This window comes from Platalea leucorodia (genome assembly GCF_965183815.1).
Source record: "Platalea leucorodia genome assembly, chromosome: 7".
NCBI lineage: Eukaryota > Metazoa > Chordata > Aves > Pelecaniformes > Threskiornithidae > Platalea > Platalea leucorodia.
The window spans coordinates 55019747-55044017 of record NC_138829.1 but is presented as its reverse complement, the minus strand read 5'-3'; the positions used below and the strand labels follow the sequence as shown (position 1 = coordinate 55044017).

At 45.2% G+C, this 24271-nt stretch overlaps 1 protein-coding gene across 1 annotated transcript in view; it reads right to left on the bottom strand.

The window, feature by feature from the left end:
• Positions 1-11072: 11072 nt before the first annotated feature.
• BRSK2 (BR serine/threonine kinase 2) overlaps positions 11073-24271 on the bottom strand; it is a gene marked incomplete at both ends in the record, with an annotated part of 323936 nt that continues 310737 nt past the window's right edge. The window contains one exon of the mRNA XM_082318936.1: positions 11073-11248. Coding sequence (XP_082175062.1) covers positions 11073-11248 — 176 coding nt within the window. The remainder of the gene's footprint in view (positions 11249-24271) is intronic.

Genomic DNA, 24271 nt, shown 5'->3' with positions numbered 1-24271 from the left:
TGAAGCAGTACCTGAAGCACCTGCAGATAAGCTGGCCCAGGTACTGGATCCAGTTGAGCTGTGTTAGCCTGGAGCCGTGCCAGCTAACATACCTCAGCCACTTCCCACACCCAAACCAGCTCATTCACAGCAAGCTCAGGCATCTCTAAGCAGAGGGTTGTTTCCAGCCTCTCAGCAGATGTGTCTGCACTCTCTGCTTTTGGCACCTATGCGAAAAGCAGCAAGCTGCCTGTTCCTACTGCAAGAAAAGCAGTTACCAGACTCACCACAAGGTTTACTATCAGAATCTCAGGCTTGCTTCTTCACTGCTTAGTGCAGCAATAAGAAATAAGAGATATTTTGCAATATTTATTATTTAGGTAACAGCAGCATTTAAAGGCTGCGTCAAGGCCAATGCCAAACATCACTCCCAGACTAAGTCGGAATCCTTCTGCTGAAGGCCTTATAGACCAGCTGACAAGCCAGTTGAAGGAGACAACATATAGAGAAAGACAACAGAAACAAAAAGGATGAAGCAGCCTGGCTGAAGTCACCAAGCTTATCAGTTTTAGGCAAAAACCAGATCTCGGCTCTCCTCCTCCTCCTTCAACTGCACCCTCTGCATTGTCAAGTATCACAGAATACATGCACTGCAAACACTGTCCTTAAAAAAAGTACAAACTAACTTCTCAGCATCCTTTTATCAGAAACATAATGGGCACAATCCCCCTCTCCGTGAGAGGCAAGAAACTCATGGGACTGGCCCTCCAGCTCCATCCCCACAGCAGGACCTGCTGTCCAAGAGGACCCCCACTCCTGCAGGCGTGTTTCTGGGGCTGGCAGAGGGGCTGCTGTGCTATCCCCAGCGCTCCCAGCACCCAACCACTCACACTGCTGCACAACAGGGTGAAGCCTCAAGGGCTGCTCCTACTTCCTTCTTCTCTTGCTGTCAAACCAGATGACATCTCACTAACGAATGCCTGGTCAAGAGGACAGCATTTACCCAGTCAGCAACTGCTGAGTCATTATTTGTAAATGAATGATAATCAGGAAAAGCAGAGAATCAGGGAAAGCAGATGAAATGCAATATAATAGCTGAGGAAAAATTTGGGGGGGGTGAATAACAGAATCTTGTGCTGGAACCTATGTGATATGCCACGTTAATATCAATGTACAGAGCAGGGTTACCCTGGTAAGCAAAATACACACTAAACAGGGTACTGGCATAACCAGAACCAAAGAACCTGGCTTCCCAAAGGGGTCAGGGTCAGCATGCTGCGCATGAGCGCAGGAAGCCTGCCCCACGTGTGCTCCGCCGTGCGCGCTCCCCTGCAGCTCTGCTGTTGGCTGGCAGCCCAGCACTGGGATGGCAGCCGCCACAGGTCACCCCTCCAAGTGCAGGGGACAGGAAAGGATCTGCCACTTCACAGGTGAAAATCACAGTTGCAGAAGACAAAGATGCACAGGGAACCTAATGGAGCAGTAAACAGATCCCATTTTGGCCAGGTCTCACCACCATCGCAGTGTGGCTGAGGCAATACTTCGGTCTCGAATTGAGCAGTGACTCCTCCACCATTGACTCTGAGCATAGTCACCTGCAGCACCAAGCCCCAGCAAGCTAAACTAAATCTAAATATAGAAACAAGGAAATAGCAGCATGGACCTTTACCTCCTTCTTTAAATGCAATTCTTAATTCAGCCAATACAGGCCTCTGCCAGATGTGGCTGCTGGGGCCCTCCCGTGGCTCTGTTACACCCAAGAGCAGTGCTGCTAGCACCAGGAAAACCACCGGCTCTGATGTCAGGCAGACTGCACACAGTCTATTTTACAGCTCTAAGGTATGAGCTATTTAGCCTCCACACACACACACAGAGTTGCCAGGTTATACATGCAACACAAGGTAAGAGGCAGAGAAGGAAAGACAGCTGTGCTTTGCGCGCTCTCTCTCTCTCTCTCTCTCTCAGATACTGGTCTCAGTTACAACCTCAGCAGAACAAGAGGCATCCTTCTTTACTGCTCTTATCTAGCCCAATTAGGATTTCAGTCATCCCCTCTGTAAACTGCTGACAAAGCCATCATTGCTATGCCATCCAAGTATCTGCCAGATAAACACCTTCACACCGAATGGTTAAGGTTAACTGTTATTTGAATCTACATTTGGATTCCCTATAGGAGAATAAACTTCAGAAATTTAAGACCAGGACACTACCAAGCCACACCATGTGCCACAGACCCCTGTGCTGGGTCCAGGTCTGCTTTCCACAGGGTCACTCCAGAGACGTTTCTGAGCTATCTCAGTGCAAGCAAAGAATGTGCCTGACTCTCACATGAAGTGTAACAGCATCTGAATAGCTCACATTGAGATGTCTCTATCAGGAGTGAGCAACTTCAGGGACTCATGGCAAACCTGCTGTGTTTCAGACAAAACGTCAGCTTCCCGTTCAATGCCCCGTTTTTGCTCCTCACCTGCAGTAAAACAGGAATAGTCTAACAAAATTACCTACGTCTTATACCACACTTTTTGTTAAAAGTGATCCTCAAAGCTCTTTGCAAAGGAGGTGCTGCTGCTTTCCTCAGCTGCTTCATCCCTGCAACGGTAAGAAAGGGGAGCTGCCCACTGCCACACCGCAGGCAAAAGCCAAAGCCAGGACACGTTGTAGTCCCAGCCCAACCCTCTTTTCACCATCCTACACAGAGGCCCTGCTGCAGAAAGATATCGCAGCCCATCAAAACACTGGCCTAAAGCTCAGTAGACAGGGACCAGATTTTGGGAGCAGACTTTAGTCCTAAGGCTTTTTCTTTTTTTTTTTTTCCTTTTAAGCTTTTCTGTAAACACAAGCTCTACCTAGTCCCCGCCCATTTCTGCTCTCATTGTGGAACTCAGTGCTAAACTGAAGGCTCTTGGGCAGAGAGAAACAACTTCCTACACCACGTTTATGCACAAGAGTACAGATCAGGAATGCTATATAAATTGGAGCTCATGAGTGCTACCATAAAGTGATGCGAGGTCTCAGTCAGGACTCCATCTGTAAGACAGTCGTAAAGATGGCCTTTCACATATCCTCAAAGCATCCCTAACGTACGTAGCTCCAATACATTCCCTGATGCATTCTTGCACCTAACTGTAAGCAGCATGATTCAATAAACTGTATCACAACCATGGAAGTCATTTGCTTTAGACGGGAGAGAAATCACTATTCCACTGCACTATTTATAAAATAACAAGACTTGACCGAGCCAATTGTCAGAAGCAGCATTAATACTGGAATCTAATTCCAGGTAGCTCCAGTGTGCACATCCTGCTATTGAGCCAGGAGTGCCTTGTTTCAGCTTAGTTTCATCCATTTTGAAACCTGATACTACTTTAAGAACGAGGATGTCCCGTAGAGGAACTATCCAGAATGGACACTGCAACTTGAAGCCACTGTCTTAATCTGAATACTTTTCAAGAGCATATGAGGCTTTACTGTAAACAAAGGTGCTTTTTCTGACAGTTGTTCTAGCTGGAAGTGCTTCCTATACCAAGGCTTGCTACTTCCCTAGACCAACCTGTTTTCCTTCTGTTCAGGACAGCATGGAGAGAAATGTGCCACACTACCAGGGCTGGACCAGTACTGCCTTCTAGTCCCAGGTATGTCCACACCAGAGAACACTCAGCAGAAGCACAAAAGCCACAACAAAGAGCAGGTCAGTGAGAAGCTGAGGAGCAGAGAAATAAATTTCTCTCCTCTCCCCAGCAGCTGTTTCTGGAACAGGCTGTCCAGAGAGGTTGTGTAGTGTCCACCTCGGAGACACTGAGAACCCAACTGGACAGACCAGTGAGCAACCTGTTTTGAGCAGGTCTCCAGAGGTCTCTTCCAACCTCAACTGTTGTGTGGTTCTGTGATCCACATGTAGACCCCTCTGCCCAGGCAGAGGTCCCCGACTACACCAGCTACAGAAACATTCACCCTGACGAAACTCTTCCTTCTGCTAATGCTATTGATGAAAGCCTGTGTCTTCCCTGACCTTGAAGCTGTGTTATCTGCTTTGGCTGCAAGAAGGCGATAATAGCTCCTGACAATGGCAAGAGTCAGCTCTGAGCTGGTGGAACAGGAAATCCCATTTCTCAAGCCCTTCAAAGCCTGCCAGCCTGCCTGGCACAGTTCCTCTCAGCAGCTCTCAGTGAGATTACAGCACTAAAAATAACCCACACAATAACTCATGCATTTAGAAGAAGAAAGGACATGCCCTCAATGTGGGTTTCCCTTCCACTTGTGGCCTCAAGTATCCCCAGACAGTTGAACTGCTAGGGTTTTGTTCTCCAAATTAAACAGGAGCTGCAGCTGATGAAGTGGTTTTAAATAAAATAAGAAGATTAAAGGGTACCACAAAGAGCTAAGATACTTTCCAGTTTTTAAACAAGTGTCTTTCTCCCCTCCCTGTTGTTTTCTATAATAAGAAACTCAGAGCTAAATCTGCTTCCTTACCAAAATACTCTGCTCTTCTATCACAAGCTCAAATACAATTGGTTGTATACAGCTGAAATGAAGCAAAGGTAGGGGGACCAGTCCTGCAGACTTGCATACTGAAGACAAACCCTGCGGGCATTCTGCTACAGTATTTAAGAAAACGTCTGAGCCTGCTGCGTTAAAGGCATTGTCCAAATCAGCAGGAAAAAAGGCACACCTCATAACAGTAGGCACCAGAATTAGCACTACCTAGAGGCCTTACACAAGCGTCACTGGCTTTACAAACACTGGTCTTTGCCTATGCCTAGCGTGAACCATCCAAGCTCAGTCACTTGTATCAGATCATTTTCACTAAAGCCAACCTGACTACTGAGGAAATTTTCATGCATCCCTTGCAAGGCTTGGACAATTTGCATTAGTGCTCTCCAACACAACTTCTTTCTCAGCCCCCAAACAGACTGTACACTAACATGTAGCAATATGAGAATTACCTTCATGACTACAGGCTCAGCTGCTCATTTGATGCATATACACAATTTATTGCTTATATAGCACATGTCAGGTACTGGCTCAATTAATAACAGTTCACCTTGAGCACAAATACATTTTTCATGTATGAATGTATCTAAACAAAGTTAATATCCACATGCGCGCAGACAAACTAGAGTTCTACACACTTGCCTTGTCTTCAATTTACACTCGCAAGGTCATATGCTGTGTTGCTTTACCCAGAGGAAATCAGACAGATGAACCTTAAACGTAGGAAGTTTTTTAGGTATTGAGTCCAAGGGGCTGGGCTCTCCAAGAGAACCAGAGAGCTGCAGAGCTCAGAACCACAGCAAATGAAGGACAGGTGTCACAGCTCAGGGCATCTCAGCAGCCATCACCTGGTAGAGGGTTTGAACGAGGACAATAGCCACCACATGACAGCAGAGATAATCCAACTACCTCGATCACAGAGGCATACCAAAATCCTTTGCTGCATTTACTACTTGCCTTCAGATTTAAGCAACAAACTAGGAAGAGTGTTTTGCAGAGAACAGTTTAAATATAAATTCAATTCATTCAGAAGCACAGTTCCTCCTATGCACCACAGATGATAATATAACATCATGTAGCTAGAGGCTGTGTTATAACATGGCCAAACAAGAAGGCAGAATAAATGTGGGTAGGCTCTAAGCATGAGGTCCTTCACTTTGCAAACTCATTATTTTCTTCTTATAGCTTTTGGAGACCATAACTGGCAATACTGGGGATATAAAAAGATCATATAAGTTTATGAACGTTTCGGAAAACATAGGAAGATAGAGAGAAACAGATACAGAAGAAGCATACACCTGCTGCCACACTGCCGTTAAATCCCGTTCCCCTGTATTCCGCTCCAGCCCAGCACATCCTTTCACTTTCAGAGCTGCAAATGATACACAGCTAGCTCCCAGTCCTGGGTTTCCAGTGTTACAGAGAGCAAATCCTGCAGCACTTGTGATTCTCCTCATCTTTTGATCTTTGTCAGCTTCTCCACTCCCCTCACGCTTCTGCTCCTCCCTCTCCTTTGGTTTTAGCAGACCAATAAATCCCCCAAAGACCTTAAAAACACTCTGGCTTTTTCCTAAGTAAGCAAGCGTATTTTGTATGAATAACACATATGACATTGAAGTGATTGCATCCTGTTCCCCTTTGCCCCTCCAGCAGAAACAGCTTTGGGACACAACAAACTCAGGGGATGCATCTGCAGCGCAAGCCTTCGCACCCTGCCGCTGCAGCAGGTGCTGTGGTGACCACCAGGCCCCAGAGGCGCGGCCTGCCAGAACCACAGCCTCCCGGGAAGCGGTCTGCTACAGCTGTGAGCCTCGCGCCCTGCCGAGACCCGACTGCAGCAGGGATGTCTTTGTGAGACACCTCCTCTGTCACCCCGGCCCGGGACGCTTCAGAGGTTGATCAACATCTGCGCTACTCCACCACAGAGCTCCAGAGGCTGTGGAAGACGCCACAGGCCACAACATCCCCATGACACCCCTGAAAGATGATGGGTACTGCGATGCTCCTAGCATCTCCGATGATACACCCTTCTCCTACCAGCGTATGCACCCTCCCCGCACGCTGCTGTTCACAAGGCTGCCCAGTGGGAGAGGCTGCTGCCCACAGGCCTGGGAAACAAACCCTTGGGGAGCAACTCCAGCTGCACCCCGTGGAGACGGGCTGTGGCCTCAAACGGGGGCCACAACCACAAGGAGGTGGTGGGGTGGCGGCTGTTCCTCTTGCTTACTCTAACAGGGCCTGCAGAAAGACCCCACGCCTTGCCCTCCTGCGGCGGCAGCCCCCCTGCCGCGGGGCAAGGCTTCACAGGTCGTGCGGGCCAGCCCCGGGGCACAGCCCCGCCGCCCTCGCCTCGCAGCAGCTCCCCCGCGGCCGGGGCGGCACCACGGGGCCTTCCAGACGGCGCCGGGCCGCGACGCCCTCCCCGCTCGCCCGGGGGCAGCGCTGCCCCGGCCCCGCCAGCCGCCCCTCTCTGCCCCACGGGCCCTACCTGCTCCGCTCCGCTGCCCGCCAGCGCGCCGGGCCGGGCCGGGCCGGCCCTCGGGAGCGGCCGCCGCGCTCGCTGCCCGCCTCCCGCCGCCGGCGGCTCGCCAACGGCCCCCGCAGGCGCGGGTCCCCCCTCCGCCCGCCCCTCGCTGCCCCCGCCGGGGGGGGCCGGCCCCCTTCGGGGCCGCTCTGGCGGCGCCCTCCGCGGCGCGGGCGGGGAGCGGCCGGGACGCGGTGGGCGGCGGGGCCGGGGGCCCGAACGCCCGCGGGGGTGGCGCCGCGGCCCGGCTGTGGGCCTGGGCCCGCCACGTTTTCCCCAGGCACCCGGGGGAGCGCCCGCACGGGCCTTGGCTGGTCTTGGGCACGCACCAGGCGAACCTCGGAGCCCAAGAGGCGAATCGCCGGGCTCTCGTGGTAACCTGGAAGAAGTTACAAATCCAGCGTAAAGGTGAACACGCAGAAGCTGAGAGAGACGTGTGACAAGCCAGCGGCCACACGAACCGACCGACCAACCAGCAAAAAAACCCCAAACCCAACGCAAGCCAGGGACATACCTGATGAGCTTTTTCAAGTGTATGGGACTGAGTGTTTCAGGCGGGGAGGATGGAGAAATCCTTCCTATGCTAAATCTGGAAGCAACGTGAGAAGCTCAGGTTAGAGATGAGAATGATCACGAGCAGCAACAGTTTTTGGTACAGTGGTTTCCATCCAGATCAGCTCTAGGGGGTGTGTGATTGCTCTGTAATTTGGATTAGTCTTTTTCAACACCTTCCTGTGGCAAACCAGGCCTACAGGGTTGAGCCGTCCGTGCCCTGTGCCCGTACGTGGCGTGTCTGTGCTGTCAGGGTGGAGCGCGCTGGGCGCAGCGCCGCGGGCCCCAGCGCTGCGAGGAGGCGACGTTAATTCCACGGCCGGGAGGATGCTGCCTTACACGCCCGCCTTCTTCAGCTCCTCTGGTGTAGAAAGCCGTGATAGGGTACTTACTGGGTCTGGCACTGGCGAGAAGTTGTTCATTTTCATGGACATAAACAGGACACTCAACAGCTAGTATCTTTACTGAATGAATTTATTGGTTTTTGAACTAAAGTTGCTCACAGTTATTTAACAAGGGATACATCAGATTTTTTTGTCCATTTTAAACCATTAAATAATGTCAGTTTGTGTCTGTATATGTGTGTGTGCGCGCGTGTGTGTCTTCAAAGTACAAAATAGGAAGGATAACAAGAGGTATTGCTTTCATTTATTCTTATATCTTGTGTAAGTAATCCCCTTCCTGCTTGTACCACATGGGTTTTGCTGATATAGGTATTTTTAAATTATTATTATTATTTTGTATTGAAATCCCAGCCTTTTGTAGAGGTACAATGTAACAGAAGCATCAAAATCTATACACAAGGGAAGAGAAAAGAGGGAAAAGAAGGACGGGGTGATGGGAGGGGAGCTCGGAGGAGAAGTAGAGAGAGGGCGGAGGCAGGAAAGACAACGAAAGCAAAAGAGACTAATTTACAGCAATGTCATGCAATTAAAACTGCCCCCCTCTCCTGCACCCTTGCCTCCCCCCCTCCCCAGCCATCACCCCCTGGTGTCTGACATGCACACAGCAATACGAGAGAGAAAAGTTTAAGAATAGGGAAAATAAATAAATAAATAAAACAAAAAATAAAATAAATCCCTCCCATTTGGGGGAATGGGGAAACGGGGCAAAAGTCAAAGGTCTTTGCCCCAGTTGTGTCTTTAAAAATTCTTTTTAATCTTCAAACCTATGTACAAGTAAAACTGGTCCAAGAAGGGGAAAAATGATTAAAAAAAACAACAACGACAACAACAACAAAAAAGAACTCATCCAACATTATCATTAAAAAAAAATAATCTTGCGATACAACATACACCCATAGGAACCCAACGAGCAGCAATCGAAGGTCATAAAAGAGCTGAACACTAATGCTAAGCCTACATTCTTAAAATCTCAGTCAAGAAGTACTTCTCACTGTGTTTTGTCTTCCACGCGTAAAACCACGTTTTTTTTGTTTGTTTAACCTTTGAGCTTGGGCCAGAATAAGTTACACTTGGTCACATAACTCTTGAGGAGGAGGAAAAAAGGTGGCGATTCTTCTTTCTCAAAATCACAAGATCAACACTTACGGGGTTTCTGTGTCTTTTTTCCCCCTCCTCCCCAAAATAAATAAGAATCAATGTTGCCTCTACACAGTTATTAAACAGAAGATATATCTAACAGCTTATTTTTTTAAATATATATATATGTATATATAAATAACCAAGACCTAATAACTGAAACACAAAAAAAAAGGTCCCCATCCACCCAATCCCACCCTCCTCCCCTTCAAAAAAAAAAAACAAAACGAAACAAAAACTTTATAAAAATATCTTGCAGTAATTTTTAAAGTTTACAGTAGCTTCGTGATTAAGTCTCCCATTGCCCTGACTCCACCTTGTCTTGCTCTGATGAACTAAGTGCCAGTGATTTGCACACACACACACAGAGGAAATAAAACCCAAGATAAGTCTCTTTTCTTCCTCCTCTTCATCTTCTTTTTTTTTTCACTTTTTTTTTTTTTTTTAGAAAAAAATCACCCAAGCCAACAAATGAAACTGGTAACTTAAAGAAATAATAATACTGATATCAATGCAGCACTAGCAACACAACAATTGCCTCTAAATGCAGGGTGTGGTGGAGGATCCAGCTGGTCGAAGAAGGTCCCAGCGCGGTGGCACAGTGGCAGGGAGTTGACAGGTGGGGAGGAAGGTGTCGAAGGAGGAGCAGCAGTAGCAGCAGCGGCAACTGTGCCTGGTGGCGGGAGAGACAGTCCTTGGCAGAGTCTTGTCCCTCTTCTTTGCTACCAGAAGTTGCCTTTTCCCTAAGTTTTAATGTTTTGTTTGTATGTGTTTATTCATTGAACCCCCTCTCCCTCCTAAGTTTACTCCTTTCCCCTTCCAGCAGGTCAAAAAGCAAAATGATACAGTATAAAAAAAACAATTATTTTGTATATATATGTATGTATGGATGTATATTTATATAAAAATATACACACATATATACATGTATATATAAAAAAGGGGGCAAAAGAAAAGGAAAAGGTGGTGGGGAGAAAAAGAAGGTTAAGAAAATCCCGTGATGAAGCTCCCCAATATTGTCTTGGTTCAACGCTTAGTTTTGAGTTGCTCCTGGCTGGTTTCTGATGAGAACGCGCTCTGGATTTATGAAACACTGCGCTCCCGCTACACCCGTCTCCTTCCCCGCACCCTCCCCCTCCGGGCTGAGTTCACCTGCGCGGACAGAAGTTGCCAAGGGTAAAGGTTTCACTCCAACAATTTGCAACCTCCTTTCAGCCCAGACTCTGCGATCCCATAACTGAGCAGATCTCTCTTGTGGAGCACCAAAAAAGAAAAAGAGAGGGGGGGGGGCGGGAAAAAGGCGTGCACTGGGGAGGTGTTTGGGGAGAAGTGGGGGAGAAACCCACTTCCTGAAGGGAGAGGGGAGGCTGGGAACCTCAAACAGGACTGGTCCTTGGACAGTCTACATCGGTTGCCTTCCGTCAACAAGTGTCCGCAGAGCACAGAAGGTGAAGCCGTGGCTGACATGTTAACTTTTCGGGATAATTCCTGGTAGCAGAGCGGAAACAAGTGGTGTCGTCAGAAACACAGAGAGAGCATGAACAGAACAAGAAACAAAACAAAAGAAAACAAAAAATAATAATAATAATAAAAAACCCAAAAAATCAGGAAGGAGGAAAAAAGCAAAACATTCAAAAAAAGGGAGGAAAAAAAACCAATCGAAAAAACCACAACCCAAGATCTGGTGAACTGGGTTTGTCATCTGTGCTACCTTTTCTTTTCTTTCTTTTCTTTTCATTCTTTCATTCGTTTGTTTTTGTGTTTGTTTCTGAGATATATATTATATATCATATATAAATATATATATGTATATATATACAGTCATTCCTTCATACAAAATTTGTCTATAGACAGTTTTGTACTGTTGTGGCAAGGTATATACATCCTTCTAGTTTAGAGGCTAGCTTGCTAAGGAATATTCTTTCATTCTTTCTTGCTTTTTTGTTTTTGTTTTTTCTAAGTTATTTAATTTTTTATGTGTTTATTTAAGGTTGGTCTTGTAGGCCGACTGATGAGACCATCTTTGCCTTGTCTTTGCCAGCAGGGTACTTATTGTCTCCTCTAGACCCATAGTCATTAGAACCGGAATCGCTCCGCTTGCTGTTTGCGCTATGCTTGGTTGGCGTGCCGGGGGGGTGGCTCACCTGCCCGTTCTTCTCGTCTGAAAAAAGTTGTTTAATTACGTCAAAGAAGTTACTCAATGGGCTGCCTGGGTACACAAAACAGAGGAGACAAAAAAAGAAAGAAGAAAGAGAGAAAGAAAAAAAAAAAACGAGAGGGAAAGAGAGAGAAAAAGAGGAGAGAAAGAGAGAGAACAAACAAACAAATGAACAATGGGGTTTTTAACGAGAAGAACATGATGAGGAGATCCAGAGCCACGTGCGTGGGGGTGTGTGGGGGATGAAGACAATGAGCAGGAAGAGGAAGAGTGTTTAGGATGGGACACCTACAGAAATAACGAGGCTGGGAGCATAAAGCACCTAGGGGGAAGGTCCTAGTTTTCTCCTGAGGGGGGGAGCATTGCTGTCTCACCTAGCAGGAGGACACAGTGCCGTGTGGCTGAAATAGTTCAGTCTATTACTTGGAGTCACTTGGCAACTCCGCACTGAAACGTCAGTGAATGTAATGTTGGATACAGGCAAACCCCATCTTACTGCTGCTGTTACAAACACGGGGTATTTGTATGTGGTCACCAATTGATGCTTTGCAGCCCTTGCTAAGCTCTCTGGCCACACTGGACATTTAGGCTTTCTTTGCTTGCATTTTATTTCTTTCTGAGTACCTCCTTGCTCGCCTTTCAGTCAGTAAGCCTGAAGCACCTGAGTGCTCCAAGGGAAACAGCAGTTGAAAAATGAGCTACAGCTGACATGAGTATTGCCATCTGCATGCGTGGTTTGTGGCTTGTACTTGCAAGCTTCTACGCACCTTCAGACCCTTCTTACAACAGGTACCTGGAAGTGAAGATGCTGAAAGCATTGTGGAAGCAGGCTGTTATACATCTAACTATTTCTGGGGCCAATCAGGGTCAAGAACTACTTCCTCCTCGTCCTGAATTTATGTTCTCTCTACAATACAGCCTCCATGACACTGACATTCCCTCCAGTGGAGTTAGGAGCCAGAGAGGAGTGTAGGGTTGCGTGCTAGTAGAACAGGTATCTCATTAGAGCAGCTTGCAGTTTTAACATGGGTTGGGCACTGTGCAGATGAATACAATCTTTCATGCCATTTGGACCTCCAGGCAGCAGGGTTGTATGCTGTTAATCTAGTCCCATGTGGAAGGTCATACCTGAGGAAAGGGTCTAGGGTGCTACTGAGGGAAAGGGACCAGCTAGTACTGGAAAGGTAGCCTTTTGGGGGCATTTCTAGTGCCTTTTAATTTTCTTGGATTGGGGCGTTAATCCTGATCAGACATAGGAGGGGTCACACTAAATTCTCTGAACATGGATATTGAAGGTGTTTTTTATCTAACATACACCATGGAAGCGATGCCTGTTCGTGATCATTAAAACCCCATGATGCTTTTCTCAATATTGGGACTGTTGGCTCCATTGTTCTAGCAAATTCAAATCATTTATATCCCACCTAAGTAATTTCATTCTCCAGCTCCCAGAAGGAAACGGGCTCCTTGTATCTGCCTTCCAATGCTGTGGTATGCTGTGAAGAGTAGAACCTTTCGTCCCTGAGATGGGAACATTCAGTCGGGAGCAAAGGGGTTTCTTCATAGCAGAGATTGCTATTTATCCACAGTTGGTGGACACTGTTGGCTTGGTAATACTATATTTCCCTTCACTTTCATTACAAACGTAAGCAAACCAGTTACTACAGCAGGCAAGTACTTTCTGTGCATGGTAACTTGTCTGAAGAGCTTGTTTAGTGCTTTCTTACTCTCTAATGGAAAATGCTAGACAGACATCAACTGCTCTTTTCCAAAGAAAGAGGAAATACATAGTATTTGTGCTCTGCAAAACTGAATGTTACTCTTTTTTTTCTGCCTCGTGCTAACCAGGTAGTTGCTGCTTTCCTCTGCATGTTAACAGGCATTGAGAAAAATCAAATGGCTAGCATATACAGTGAAGGATCTCAATCTTATTAATCCAATTCATTCCTTGTCTTCCTCGACTTGCTGCTTTGTGGTTGACTTACTGCTGGTCCTGGTTCTGTCTGTGCATTCAGTTACACCAATGCCACAAGCAAATGGCTGTTGGTTTCTGGAAGGGCATCATTGACCTAAGTGACTGAAGCCTTAGAGATGGGCCCAAACAAATAGCCAGGCAAAGCACATCTCTCAATTTCTGGCTAAGAAGAGAAGGGCTATCAAACTCTCAGTCGTTTCGGGGTCAGACCTCCGTGAGCTCCACCTGCTTCCTTCCACATGCATGCAAAGGCTTTGGAAGGGGGATATCTGTTCCACATCTATGACTCCTATTTCAGCAATTTCCTTAAGCCTCCCTAAAACTGTTCTAGGATTGTGGGCACATGCTCTGCTCAGACTCATTTCTATCTGCTCAAGACTCATTTCTACTTCTTTAGGTGGATACTCTTTTTCAATGAAAAGAAAGAAAAAAAGAAAGCAAACACTCAGCCTTGAGTGCAGGAATGTGGGCAGATCTGGTTCTTATGTGGCTTTGGACCCCTCATCTTCATAAGCAAATGGAGTCAGCAGAGAGAATGAAAAAGAGCACTGAAAAAAATGCTGGAGAGGGAAAGACTGCTAAGTTGGGAGAAAAGGGGAGGGGAATATCTCTAGTTATTCAGCTGAGCAGTTTATTCAACAAGCTTAGAGGGAAAGAAGAGGGCAGAGTAAGCAGGGCTCTGCAGGAATTGGGGAAGTTTTTTGTTTTCATGTAGACAGGAACAGTAGACAAAAGTACAACTTGCAAGAATGGAGCAATAAAACATTTTTTAAATTATATATCTTGTATCTGCTGAGTCCTGATACAGGATTTTTAATCATCCTATTAAAATATGCAGCCCCTGTTTCATCCACCCTTTCTCCTCCCCATGCCCTACTGGCTTTCAAGTGCCTGGAGATTTCTTGCGGCAAAAGTATTTAACAGTCTGCTTTTCTTTGCCTGTATCACCACTGGATTCCTTACAATCAGCATTTTCAGGTAAAATTTTAATGGGAGGTAAGAAATCCTTAGGGATGTTTAAAAAGAGCTACTGAAAAATAAAATAGGCCATTTCACTAACCCTTTCCTTCCTTTGCCTTTTGTAGTATCTGGACTTGTAATTAAATACTGGGTAATAATGCTCTCCTATCCTGCAGTCAAGAAAGAACTTATCCTACACCAAACAATACAGACAATCACTGCGTTGATGTTGTCTCCATGACAGCTTGTTAGCCCACTCTTGGGCTGGTCTGGATATTCATCTTTGGATAGACAATCCTCACATTTTTCTCTGGAGATATGTAAACATGGGTCAGCTATGCTGGAAGCATGAAAATGGTGTGTGGTGTTGCTCCTCTTAGTTCTCAGTTCCCTTTGGGCTTATACATCCAGTAAAACATGACTTGAAAATGCAGGTGATGATGGATTAGAATAGCTTTTTCAGCAATCTTCCACTCCTAGCATTCAGTGCAAAATGTGTGATAGGCTTTTACACCTGTAAGTCCATCTGGGGGCCTCAAAAAGGCTGCTTCTTATTTCAGAAAGTGAGATGACATCCCATTTCCTCTGGACAGGAATGAAGGTTTAGGTCACTGATTTTTCAAAACTTCCCTAGTGTTTCATGCATCTGTAACTAAGGTCTTCTTTTCCCTTGAGAGCAAATGTTCATCAACACAGAGCAAAGAAGGCATGAAGGGTAGCAAGGAGAAGGAGAAGAGATCAGAGGCAGGAGGGCAGGTTCAGAGGTTACGTCTATTAGGAGGAGATGGATATGTGCATTTTTGAGTTAGAACAAGGAGCTGTATGCTGCAAGATGGGGAAGGGGAATGGCTTTGAAAACAAGCACTGAAGCTTATGAAAGGGTAATGTATTGAAGGGATGCTAGAGAAATATATTTATGGAGAAGGCACTGGTTTGTGGCACCTGTGTGCAGCACTGTTATGGCCAAATATCACGAAAGCAGTCAAAACTGTGAATGCATTTGAATACAGCAGGCACTAAAAGGAAGAAACAGGGCTGGAGACAGACACAAAAATGCGAAAGGAGGCTGGGCAGGTGGCTTGTATCAACCCAGTCCTCAGTATTTCATCTGCTGTTCTTAGGAGGCCTGTCTGACATTGACCTAGCCCCAGTGGTGTCACAGGTTTGAGAAGCAAAGTGGAAGTGGAGCACCCAGGTAAGAGAGGAAAGAGAAAATGAGGTGATTCACTCCAGACACCAGAAGTGACACCAGGAAAGGATGCACCTTGCAAAGACCCTGCTCCGACCTTGCAAAAACTCTGCCCTGACCTTGCAAAGACCCTCAGAGTCCTCCACGGAAATAACAGGAGGTAGTGAACAAGCAGCTTCAGGACAAGCCTGGAGGCTTCAGTCACTGATTAAAGCCTGCTGTTTTGTAACATTTTAAGACAGTCAGATAAGGACTTGGTCCTGTTTTCATTGAAGCAAATAGCAACACTCCCATTGACTTAATGGAAGCAAACCCTGAGGCACTTCCTTCTCCTGTGAAACCATCTCTCTCAAGTCTAAGTATTTTGAATGCACTAATCCTTGTGGTGCTGAACACAAAGTTGCACAAAACAAATATGCCATCTGTGGGATTATCCTCTGCCTTTCCTGTCTGTATAGCCTGAGAAATTTTGGGTTTCTGCATTTTTAGCTGAGGCTTTTGGAGAAAGTGCATGGGAAAAGATAGGTCTCCACTGGAAACGGACACCCTTTGTCAATCTGACTTCCCGTATTCCTTCCCTTGTTGCTTTCGCATCCTTTCTGACTGTCTTCTGCCTGCCTCTGCTTCTGAGGTTTTCTTCCTATACTCACTCCTTTCTCTTTAACCCCTTGTCTTTTTCATCGCTAGCTTGCTCTGTATTTGGATAGCAGCTGTGGTTTCAGTGAATCATGTAACAAAAATCCAACTCCTTTCACATAAAGCATTGAAAAACTCTCTTGATGGGTGATAATCCATTCCCTTTCAAACCCATTTCACTACTTTGACAGAGTTCTAGCCCTCTTTGTTAAGACTAGGCATTTTTTGCCTGTTTGCTTGGTTTCTGTTGGCAGAGTCCCTTCTGCCTTTGAAAACAGAAGACTTAAAATACAGAACCCACTCCAGGAGTATATGCAGTGAAAGGGATGACAAAAAGATAAAAGCGGCCTATTCCTCTTTGTTTAGTTGTAATATCATGTAGGGGTCTTCCTCCAGACTAAAGAGCCCCTAGCCTAGGCATTGTACAAATACAAATCAGAGAGATGCCTCAATAAGCTCACCGACTACTGAAGAAGGCTACAGAAAGAATTTTTTCTCATTTAATGGCTGGATGCATGAGGCTTCCCTCTAGACTGGAGAAGGGTGACAGAAAGGCCATTGCAATGTCTTGCTGGAGGCCATCACGCAGAACTTCCTTCTAGTCTGTGAACCCATTTTAGGCCACCTGAAGTGAGCTGAAGAAACTGCAGAAATGCCAAGACTGGTACTTGTCTAAAAATATAGGAAGTCAGGAAAGCATTTCAAGAGACGTGGATGTGGTTTTTAGGGGATTTATAAATTGTCACAACAGATTGACCAGAACAAGTTTTCCCATTTGTTTCTTTCCCCAGTTAGTTACCTAATGGGACAGTTCATTTCAGTTTAGGACTAGAAAATGGAGACAGACAGTCCACAGAACAACTCCAGTTTCTTAGCAGGACACCTGAATTGCAACTGAGAAAGGTGACTTCCAAAGGTAAGAACAGAGCTTATTTTCCAGAGTCCTTAGACTCTGCCAGTAAAAATGCCAGCTAAAAACAGCGTTTGCAGAAACAGACTGCTGGTAGGAACTACTCAGATTATCACACACTGTTGGCACAGATGTTTGTGCTACCAGCAGATGATGGGAACTTTCAATCGCTACACACCTGGGCAGATCTGAATAACCAACCTGACATTTAAATGCTCTATAACCCATCCTTGTTCTTACTCCCCTAAAACATCCCGTCTCCTCTGCAGGAGGGTGGCCCAATATTTGTGGCTAGCCAGATGCATCCAGATGTCATTCTGCCTCTATCTTGCACATTTTCTCTCTCTCTCTCTCAAACATATAGAGAAACTGAGATGCAGTTCAGCCTCTCCTGTCACAGACAATGTAACTGAGACAGGTAGCTCTTGGGTAATGAGTTAGGGAATGGTGAACACAGGCAGCAAAGACCCAAACAGATGAGGCGTATTTCCTTGCTGCTACCTTCTGCAGAGCTAAGGCATGAGTAATTAATTAGAAAACAAACATGTCCATTACTGATTAATAGCTCTGGCCAATCCAGCACCACCGCATAACATTCAAAAAAGGAGACATGAGGGAGAGGAGGGAATCATACCTTTGTTTGGACAGCTGGTGGCACTGAAAGAGCAGGCAAGGATAGTGGTGGGATGAAGAGATGCCAGATTCTGTTGTGGAATCATGCTGTTCTGGCAAATTGGCTGGTAAAGGACTCAGCCCAAGAATTCTTTGTATCTGCCTGTCCTTTTACAAAGATCTGCCTGCACAAGTGTGTGCTGAGAGGGGAAGCTGACGACCTACACTTGTAAAGCCACAGCAGATGACAGTATTGCTGCTCTCCATTATCTTAGAGACTTCTGCTGCTTCATTCCAATTTTTTGTCCATAAAAATGTCAGAAATGTATTGGCACTTAATAATATGATTTTGTCCTTTCCTGCCAGATGGATGTTCAAATATGATCTTACGGGTTTTAAGTTCTCTGACCTGTTCCTAAGGAGAGAAACGACCTGTGTATGCTGGTGAAATGTTGCCTCCTCATTTCCTCTGAATCAATCTCTCCAAAATATGATTTAATCTTCTGGGGAGGCCATCTCAAATTTAGCTTAGTACAGCAAGCAAATATTCACATGGAGCATCCTGAAGTGTTGCCTGCCATAAATAAAGTACTGTGATCTTAATTGAGAGAGAGAGAGATCTGTGTTTTCTGCATTAGATATTATTACAGAGAAAGAGGAAAAGATCTTGTATCGGACAGTAAAAATCTAGCCATAGCTGTCAAAACAGGATCTGACATGTACCATGTCAGATGTTCAATGTTCAGTGTACCATGTTCAATACATCTGGATTCATCTTTAGTGCCAAGTTGCCATTTTTGTTGCTACCTTCTTCTTCTACAGTGCAAAAACATGAGTCACGAATTGGAAAAGAAATGTCTCCCCAACACAACACTAGAATGAAGAGATACGACTACAATGTGAGGGGAGTCAGCCATCCATTTGCACAGCAAAGGATACTAGTAGAACGGGCAAGGATAACTGGGAAACCTGGCTTGAACACTTTGGAAAATCTGACTTATCCTACTTATCGTGATCCACCCATTATGAACGAATATGTGATCTTTCAGGTGGCTCTTCTTCCTTTTATCTCTCATTTGGGTCACAATTTAGACTGAAGAATCAGCCATGCTCAGGAAGACCAGTACCCAGCACATTTTTCATAAACGCTAATTAAAAAAATATTGCTCTGACTACCTCAGAGTGTAACAGTTTCAGCTGGGAGGGCAGCACACTTTTTTTCTGCAGGTTTCAGCATTAGTGTTTCTGCCATCAGTTATGACTTTATGAACGCAAATCATTAGTGTCCTCTTCAATCAAATAGCTACTTCTTGAGAAGCAAGATTACTCTAATTAATGCCAATATGGATCAGGATCACTTCCAAGAGCACCAAATCCAGCTATTTGCTGCTGCTAGTAACACCTAAAGTCTCTAAATTAGCACTCACAAAGCTACATGCTGCAATTGCAACCCAAATATGATGTAACCAGTTTTAAACTACAAAACGTCTCCTTATTTCTCAAGTAGCTTGGGATGCTATTGACACGGGCTTGCATCTGTATGAATCAAACTGTGATTGCAAGGAGCTATGAAGAGAAGCCTTTACTGCAGTGCAATTGCTCTGTGTGCACAGAGGATGACTGGCCATGGGGGACAAGGTCAGATGGCTCTGAATAGGAAGCTATGTCAAGTCCTAAACACTAGAAGCAAGAGATCTGAGTGAGATACATTGGGAAGATATGAAAGGCAAGTGGATTTGCTGTGCTTCTGCTTTGATCAGGTCATTTTGGTGATAGCCACTGGTACACACAAAGATCCGTAAAGCTTTTTGTTTAACTCTGGTGCCAGGAATCAAGGTTTTGAATTGTAAGCGGTAACACAGGATGCTTAAGAATAAACACGAGGTCTTCTAGCCAGCCTGTTGTCACAGGGTTATGGTCTAGGACTTCGCAGGAACATATGTTTGTGCAGTGCCTAACATGATAGCATGACTTGACTGGAGCTGCACTAGTTATATGTATAACCTTTTCCTTCTCTTATCGTCACCCAGTTCCATGGAAGTGCCACTGATGTAACTGAAGACTTTCCTAAGAGTCATGAGGGAAAGCAACAAGCAAAGATTGCCTTACTTGGAAATAAAATTAAGCCCCAGACAGCTACAGTATGGAGACTGGAAAGCTTACAGGCTTCCTGATGTTTCTCAGAAGGTAAAGTCAAGAATAAGGCAGGCTTTTCAGAGCTTTCTGCCAGCAGCCAGCATCTTGGTGAAACGTACTTACTAAGGACTCCAAAAAACTGAGGATGGCCAGGAAGGGGAGCTATCAAAGGCTATACACCAGCTTTACTACTGAGTCAACCACCCAAAGAAATTCTTAGCTCACTATTTAAAGGACTTAAAATCATTAAAGTTTGTAAAGACAGGCTTTTCTGAACGAGGACTACTGACATGGAGCTGTGGGCTTCTGTGTGGTGTATATCAATGGCTCCAGATCCAATGTGCTCAATCTAAAACGATATTTGCTTTCTAATTCCCAGCTTTGTGGTTGAAGCTGGAGGGCTTTCCAGTTTGTGTATTATCTTGATTTTTTTTGTTTTTTTTACGTAAAGGCTCTGCAGAACCTATTAGAACCTCGTTGTCAATTATACAACCTACTCTTCGGTGAGATAAATACCAGATTAGATGGTAGTAAACAGTTCTCTCAATCTTGCCTCAAAAGAAACAGAATCCAGTTCATTCTTTTACAGCTGTGTTGATTTTATAAAGCTTAACGGCAGCACATAAAGTGGTAAAGCTTATTTGGCACAAAACTAATTTGGCTCTGAATGCACACAAGGAATAGATCAGCTAAGTTAGAAGGTATCACTCCTATAGGCAGTCTTCAGGTTACAGCTGCATTTTAAATGTAAAGGTTTTAATTTTTACAAGGTAAATTTAATCTTATGAACAGATATGAAAGACTTCATGGAAACCAGTTTAGTCTTTCTGACAATAGAAATGCCTATTCCCCTGCTCAAATGGGTGGAAACATAAAATAAAATATTCCACTCCAACGTGCATTTCAACTTTATTATGAGCCAAATTATTTTCTTCTGTTGTGAAATATTAAGGGTTGGCAGGAGTTTTCTCGTGTGCACAGGTAGGGTTGATAGAGCAGCTGTTGCATCATTTGGATATTGGCAGCTCCTATGACATAACCTTGCTGTTCAACATTAACTGTTTTTTCAATGCCAATGGCTATATGCAAAATCACTTCTCAGATTAATGACCACTGCTAGCAGAAGATGAGACAACATTTAAAGGACTAAATAAATTTGCCTTGCTGTTAATTACACCATTCAATGTTTTATAGTGGGTGAAAAGATATTCCTCATTCCCACCAGAGCTTTCACATGGCTGAGCCAGGCATAAAGCATCTGATTAGCTCTTCCTGCTCCAGTGTTAACTCTTTTGCAAAAATGACGCCCTGTGCTCACTTTCAGAATATGGAACAATGATGAGGTCAAAAAACCACAGTATAGTTTTTCTTACACTAGTTGTTGTTACTAGATGAACATTGTGTCAACTTCACCCTGTCCCCAAAGTCATAGAGGACAGTTTGCCAATAATAGACTGAATGCTGGCATCATTCCCTTTTGCTCCCCTGTCTAAAGTGTGGGTAAACTCTCCTGCACACGAAATAGCTCTTCACTCATATAGGAGCGTGGTATTCAGCATGGTGCAGTCACCACTGCTTATGTTGTGTGTGAGCACACCAACAGGAATATGATTTAAAGGAAGCAGCTCCGTCAAACCCTTATAACCCATCCTTTCTCTTCTCTGGAGATACATATGTGCTCTGTCTGCGCTGTAGCTGCCACAAAATAGTCTCTCTGCTGGCCTTCACCTTGTCTTCTTTGTCCCTTGTTGGATTGATGCTGACACTGTGACAGCTGGAGGGTCTGCCTGAACTGGGAGTGAGCAGTAATGCTCTCTATCTAGAGAATGCAGAGTACTGGTTATCTGTATAGCTCAATTAACTTGCAAGCAATCAGTAGAATCAGCATTTCAGTATTTTCGTATGATGTGAATGCCAGATCCAGGCAAGAAACAGAGACTTGAGGGAGAAGAGGGATTTGCTGTCTGATGCCTTCAAGAAGAAGCTGGAGGTCCGCCTACAACTTAAATCGAGTCTTCATGAGGAGATCAGAAATGGTATAACCCAGAAAACTCAAATAAGAAATCAGAGCTCCTTTCAGAGCAAAGGAAAAACTCCCACCAGCAAAGCTGCAACTTAAGGGAAAGAGATCATCTGAAATACAGGAAACAGGCCAAATTCTGCCTCAGTCACACACGCATAAACCTAATATTATCTCCACCATGACAACTGTCCTTTGTTGTTACAGACTCCACAACAACTCCAGAACAACTTTCCTCAGTTTACGAAGAGATGATGCAGGCGTCACAGGTCCAGCTGGAGAGCAATACTAGCTCAGTGATCACTTCCTCAACAGCTTGTGTTCCCTTTCACAGAGATATCTGAATTCAACCTAGATACCAGAATGGAAATCTAAAGAGAACAGAGTTCTCTTGTACGGAGCCTTTCTGTGCAAGATATAAGTAATAAGACAAAACTCTCTCTTACAGTATTTGGGTATTTCCACTATTGTATTTGGAGGAGTCAGTAGTGGCACAGGTAATGAAAGAAAGAATAGAGTCCATGTGTGCATAAAGGGGAGGGAAGGCAAGGGACAAGTTAACCAAAATTCATGGAACCCCAAGCAAGTTGAGTTGCAAGTTTTGCAGGAAACACTTTTTTTTTCCTCATTCCTAGCAAAATTCTGAATCTCCAGCAGGTACACTACTCCTCCAGCTAGAGACACAATATCCTTCCCCAAGACCAGATTGGAACTATGACAATTTGCACTAGCTAAGTGTCTAACAGATAATATGCAGTGTCTCATGGAAGATTTAAAAGGGTCTTACCGCAGGGGTATCTGGGGAAGAAGGGAGTGGATGCAAAAGGGAATTAAATAACATAGCAATCCTGTCTCAATAAATAGCAGGAAACCAAGGGAGACAGCAGCTAGCAGGGCAGCATTCAGCTTCACTGCAGAAAAGGGACTGAAGAATCATGAATCAAAGGCAGCAAGTAAACAAAAGAGGACAAAAAACCAGGAAAGAAAAAGAAAATCACTGGCCTGGGTTACAGTGAGGGAGGGAATCTCAAGTGCAACACCACACACTTGTGCTATGAAGGGGAAAGCCGTGGTGGAGCCTGTGCATCTGTGCATGGATGGGGAGGAACAGAATAAGGGGTATATGCTTGTGTCCACCAGGTAAGTGAAAGACATAGTGGGCTGTTACAGGGTGGGTAGTCTTGAAAAGAGCGTGGGAGAGCAGGGATAGGGAAGGGGAACAGGTGGAAGGGACAGGACGGCGCATTATTATGTTGCTCAGCAGGGGCTGGGGAAGGAGAAAAGGCAGAAGGGAAGGAAGTTCTTACCACATTTGGAAAGTCTGCCAGTCATCAACTCCATACAGTTAGTGGTGTCTGGATCATAGAACGGAAAGAGGAGGGAGGGAGGGAAAAACATAAAAAAAGGTTTCCATACCTCTGTGCATAAAGTAGTAACTTAGCACATTATTACCTGAAGCAGGAAACATATACACATCTTGGTCTTTACACAACCCAGGCCAAATTCTGCCACCCGCTGTATGCCAGTGCAAACCTGGCCCTGTGACTGAGAGTGGATGCTGCTTCAGTCCCGCTGCTTCCACTCACCTCTTTATCATAGCTATAGGTATTTATGAGATGTGGGAAATACTCTGCCACCACATTAGCAAACTAAAAGCCTTGAATACATTGGTTGACCTGGTCAGCTTTGCAAGTTAGCCTGTAACAGCCAGGAAATGCCCAGCCAGCTGATCTACGTACATCAAAAACTTGGAGAGAGGGAGGAAATGCAGCACTGTGCTATTGGACATGGAATGAGAAGGCTACTTACACAGCTCAAAAACATCTTTTAGACCCCAAAGGTTGATGTCTGAGTTCTCAACATAACTCTGCCTCTCTCATTCACGTGTAGTCTCTTACTCCTCTTGCTTTCAACATCACTATTCACAGGCAATAGAATTACTTCTGGAAAGGGTGGCAGAATCTGGCCCTAAGACAGTACTGTCCACTTTGTGTATAGCTCCCATTGCCACAGCCTCTGAGTGCTTCTTACTCAGGTGCGATAAGCAGAAGGAGCTCTACATGTCAGCTTTAAAGCAGAAAGGACCAGCCCAGCTGGACACTTCCATGTAGAACCTGCTGGCAAGCCAGATCTGCTGCTGTCAGCCAGGATTCCCTTGCATTAGGGATCTAAATCATTGCATCCATGAGTGCTGGGCCATTTGGAGCACCCACTGCTGGGCAAATGGCTAACAGTTAAAGTACTCAGTTTAGTCTCAGATCTCCTCTTGCCTGGCCTCTGGATGAACACTTGGATATTCAAGAAATAGGCTTCTTGGAAACATGCACACATATGCTGGAAAACCCTAAATGCTAGGAAGCTCTAACTACTCCCTATCTGCTGAGAAGTCTGCAGGAGAGAGGGAAGGATAATTTCTCGGCATTCCTCCCCTTAAATACTGAGAAAAGTAATTTCTAAAAAGGGGGAAGGGGTGCTGGATATGCTTGGGTAAGCTGAACCCATGCTAGAAGAGCACGGATATGTATGTTTTCTGATGCAGCTAGCCCTGTGCTGCATATATCGTCTGGGAAAGCATGGAGTAGAGAGGG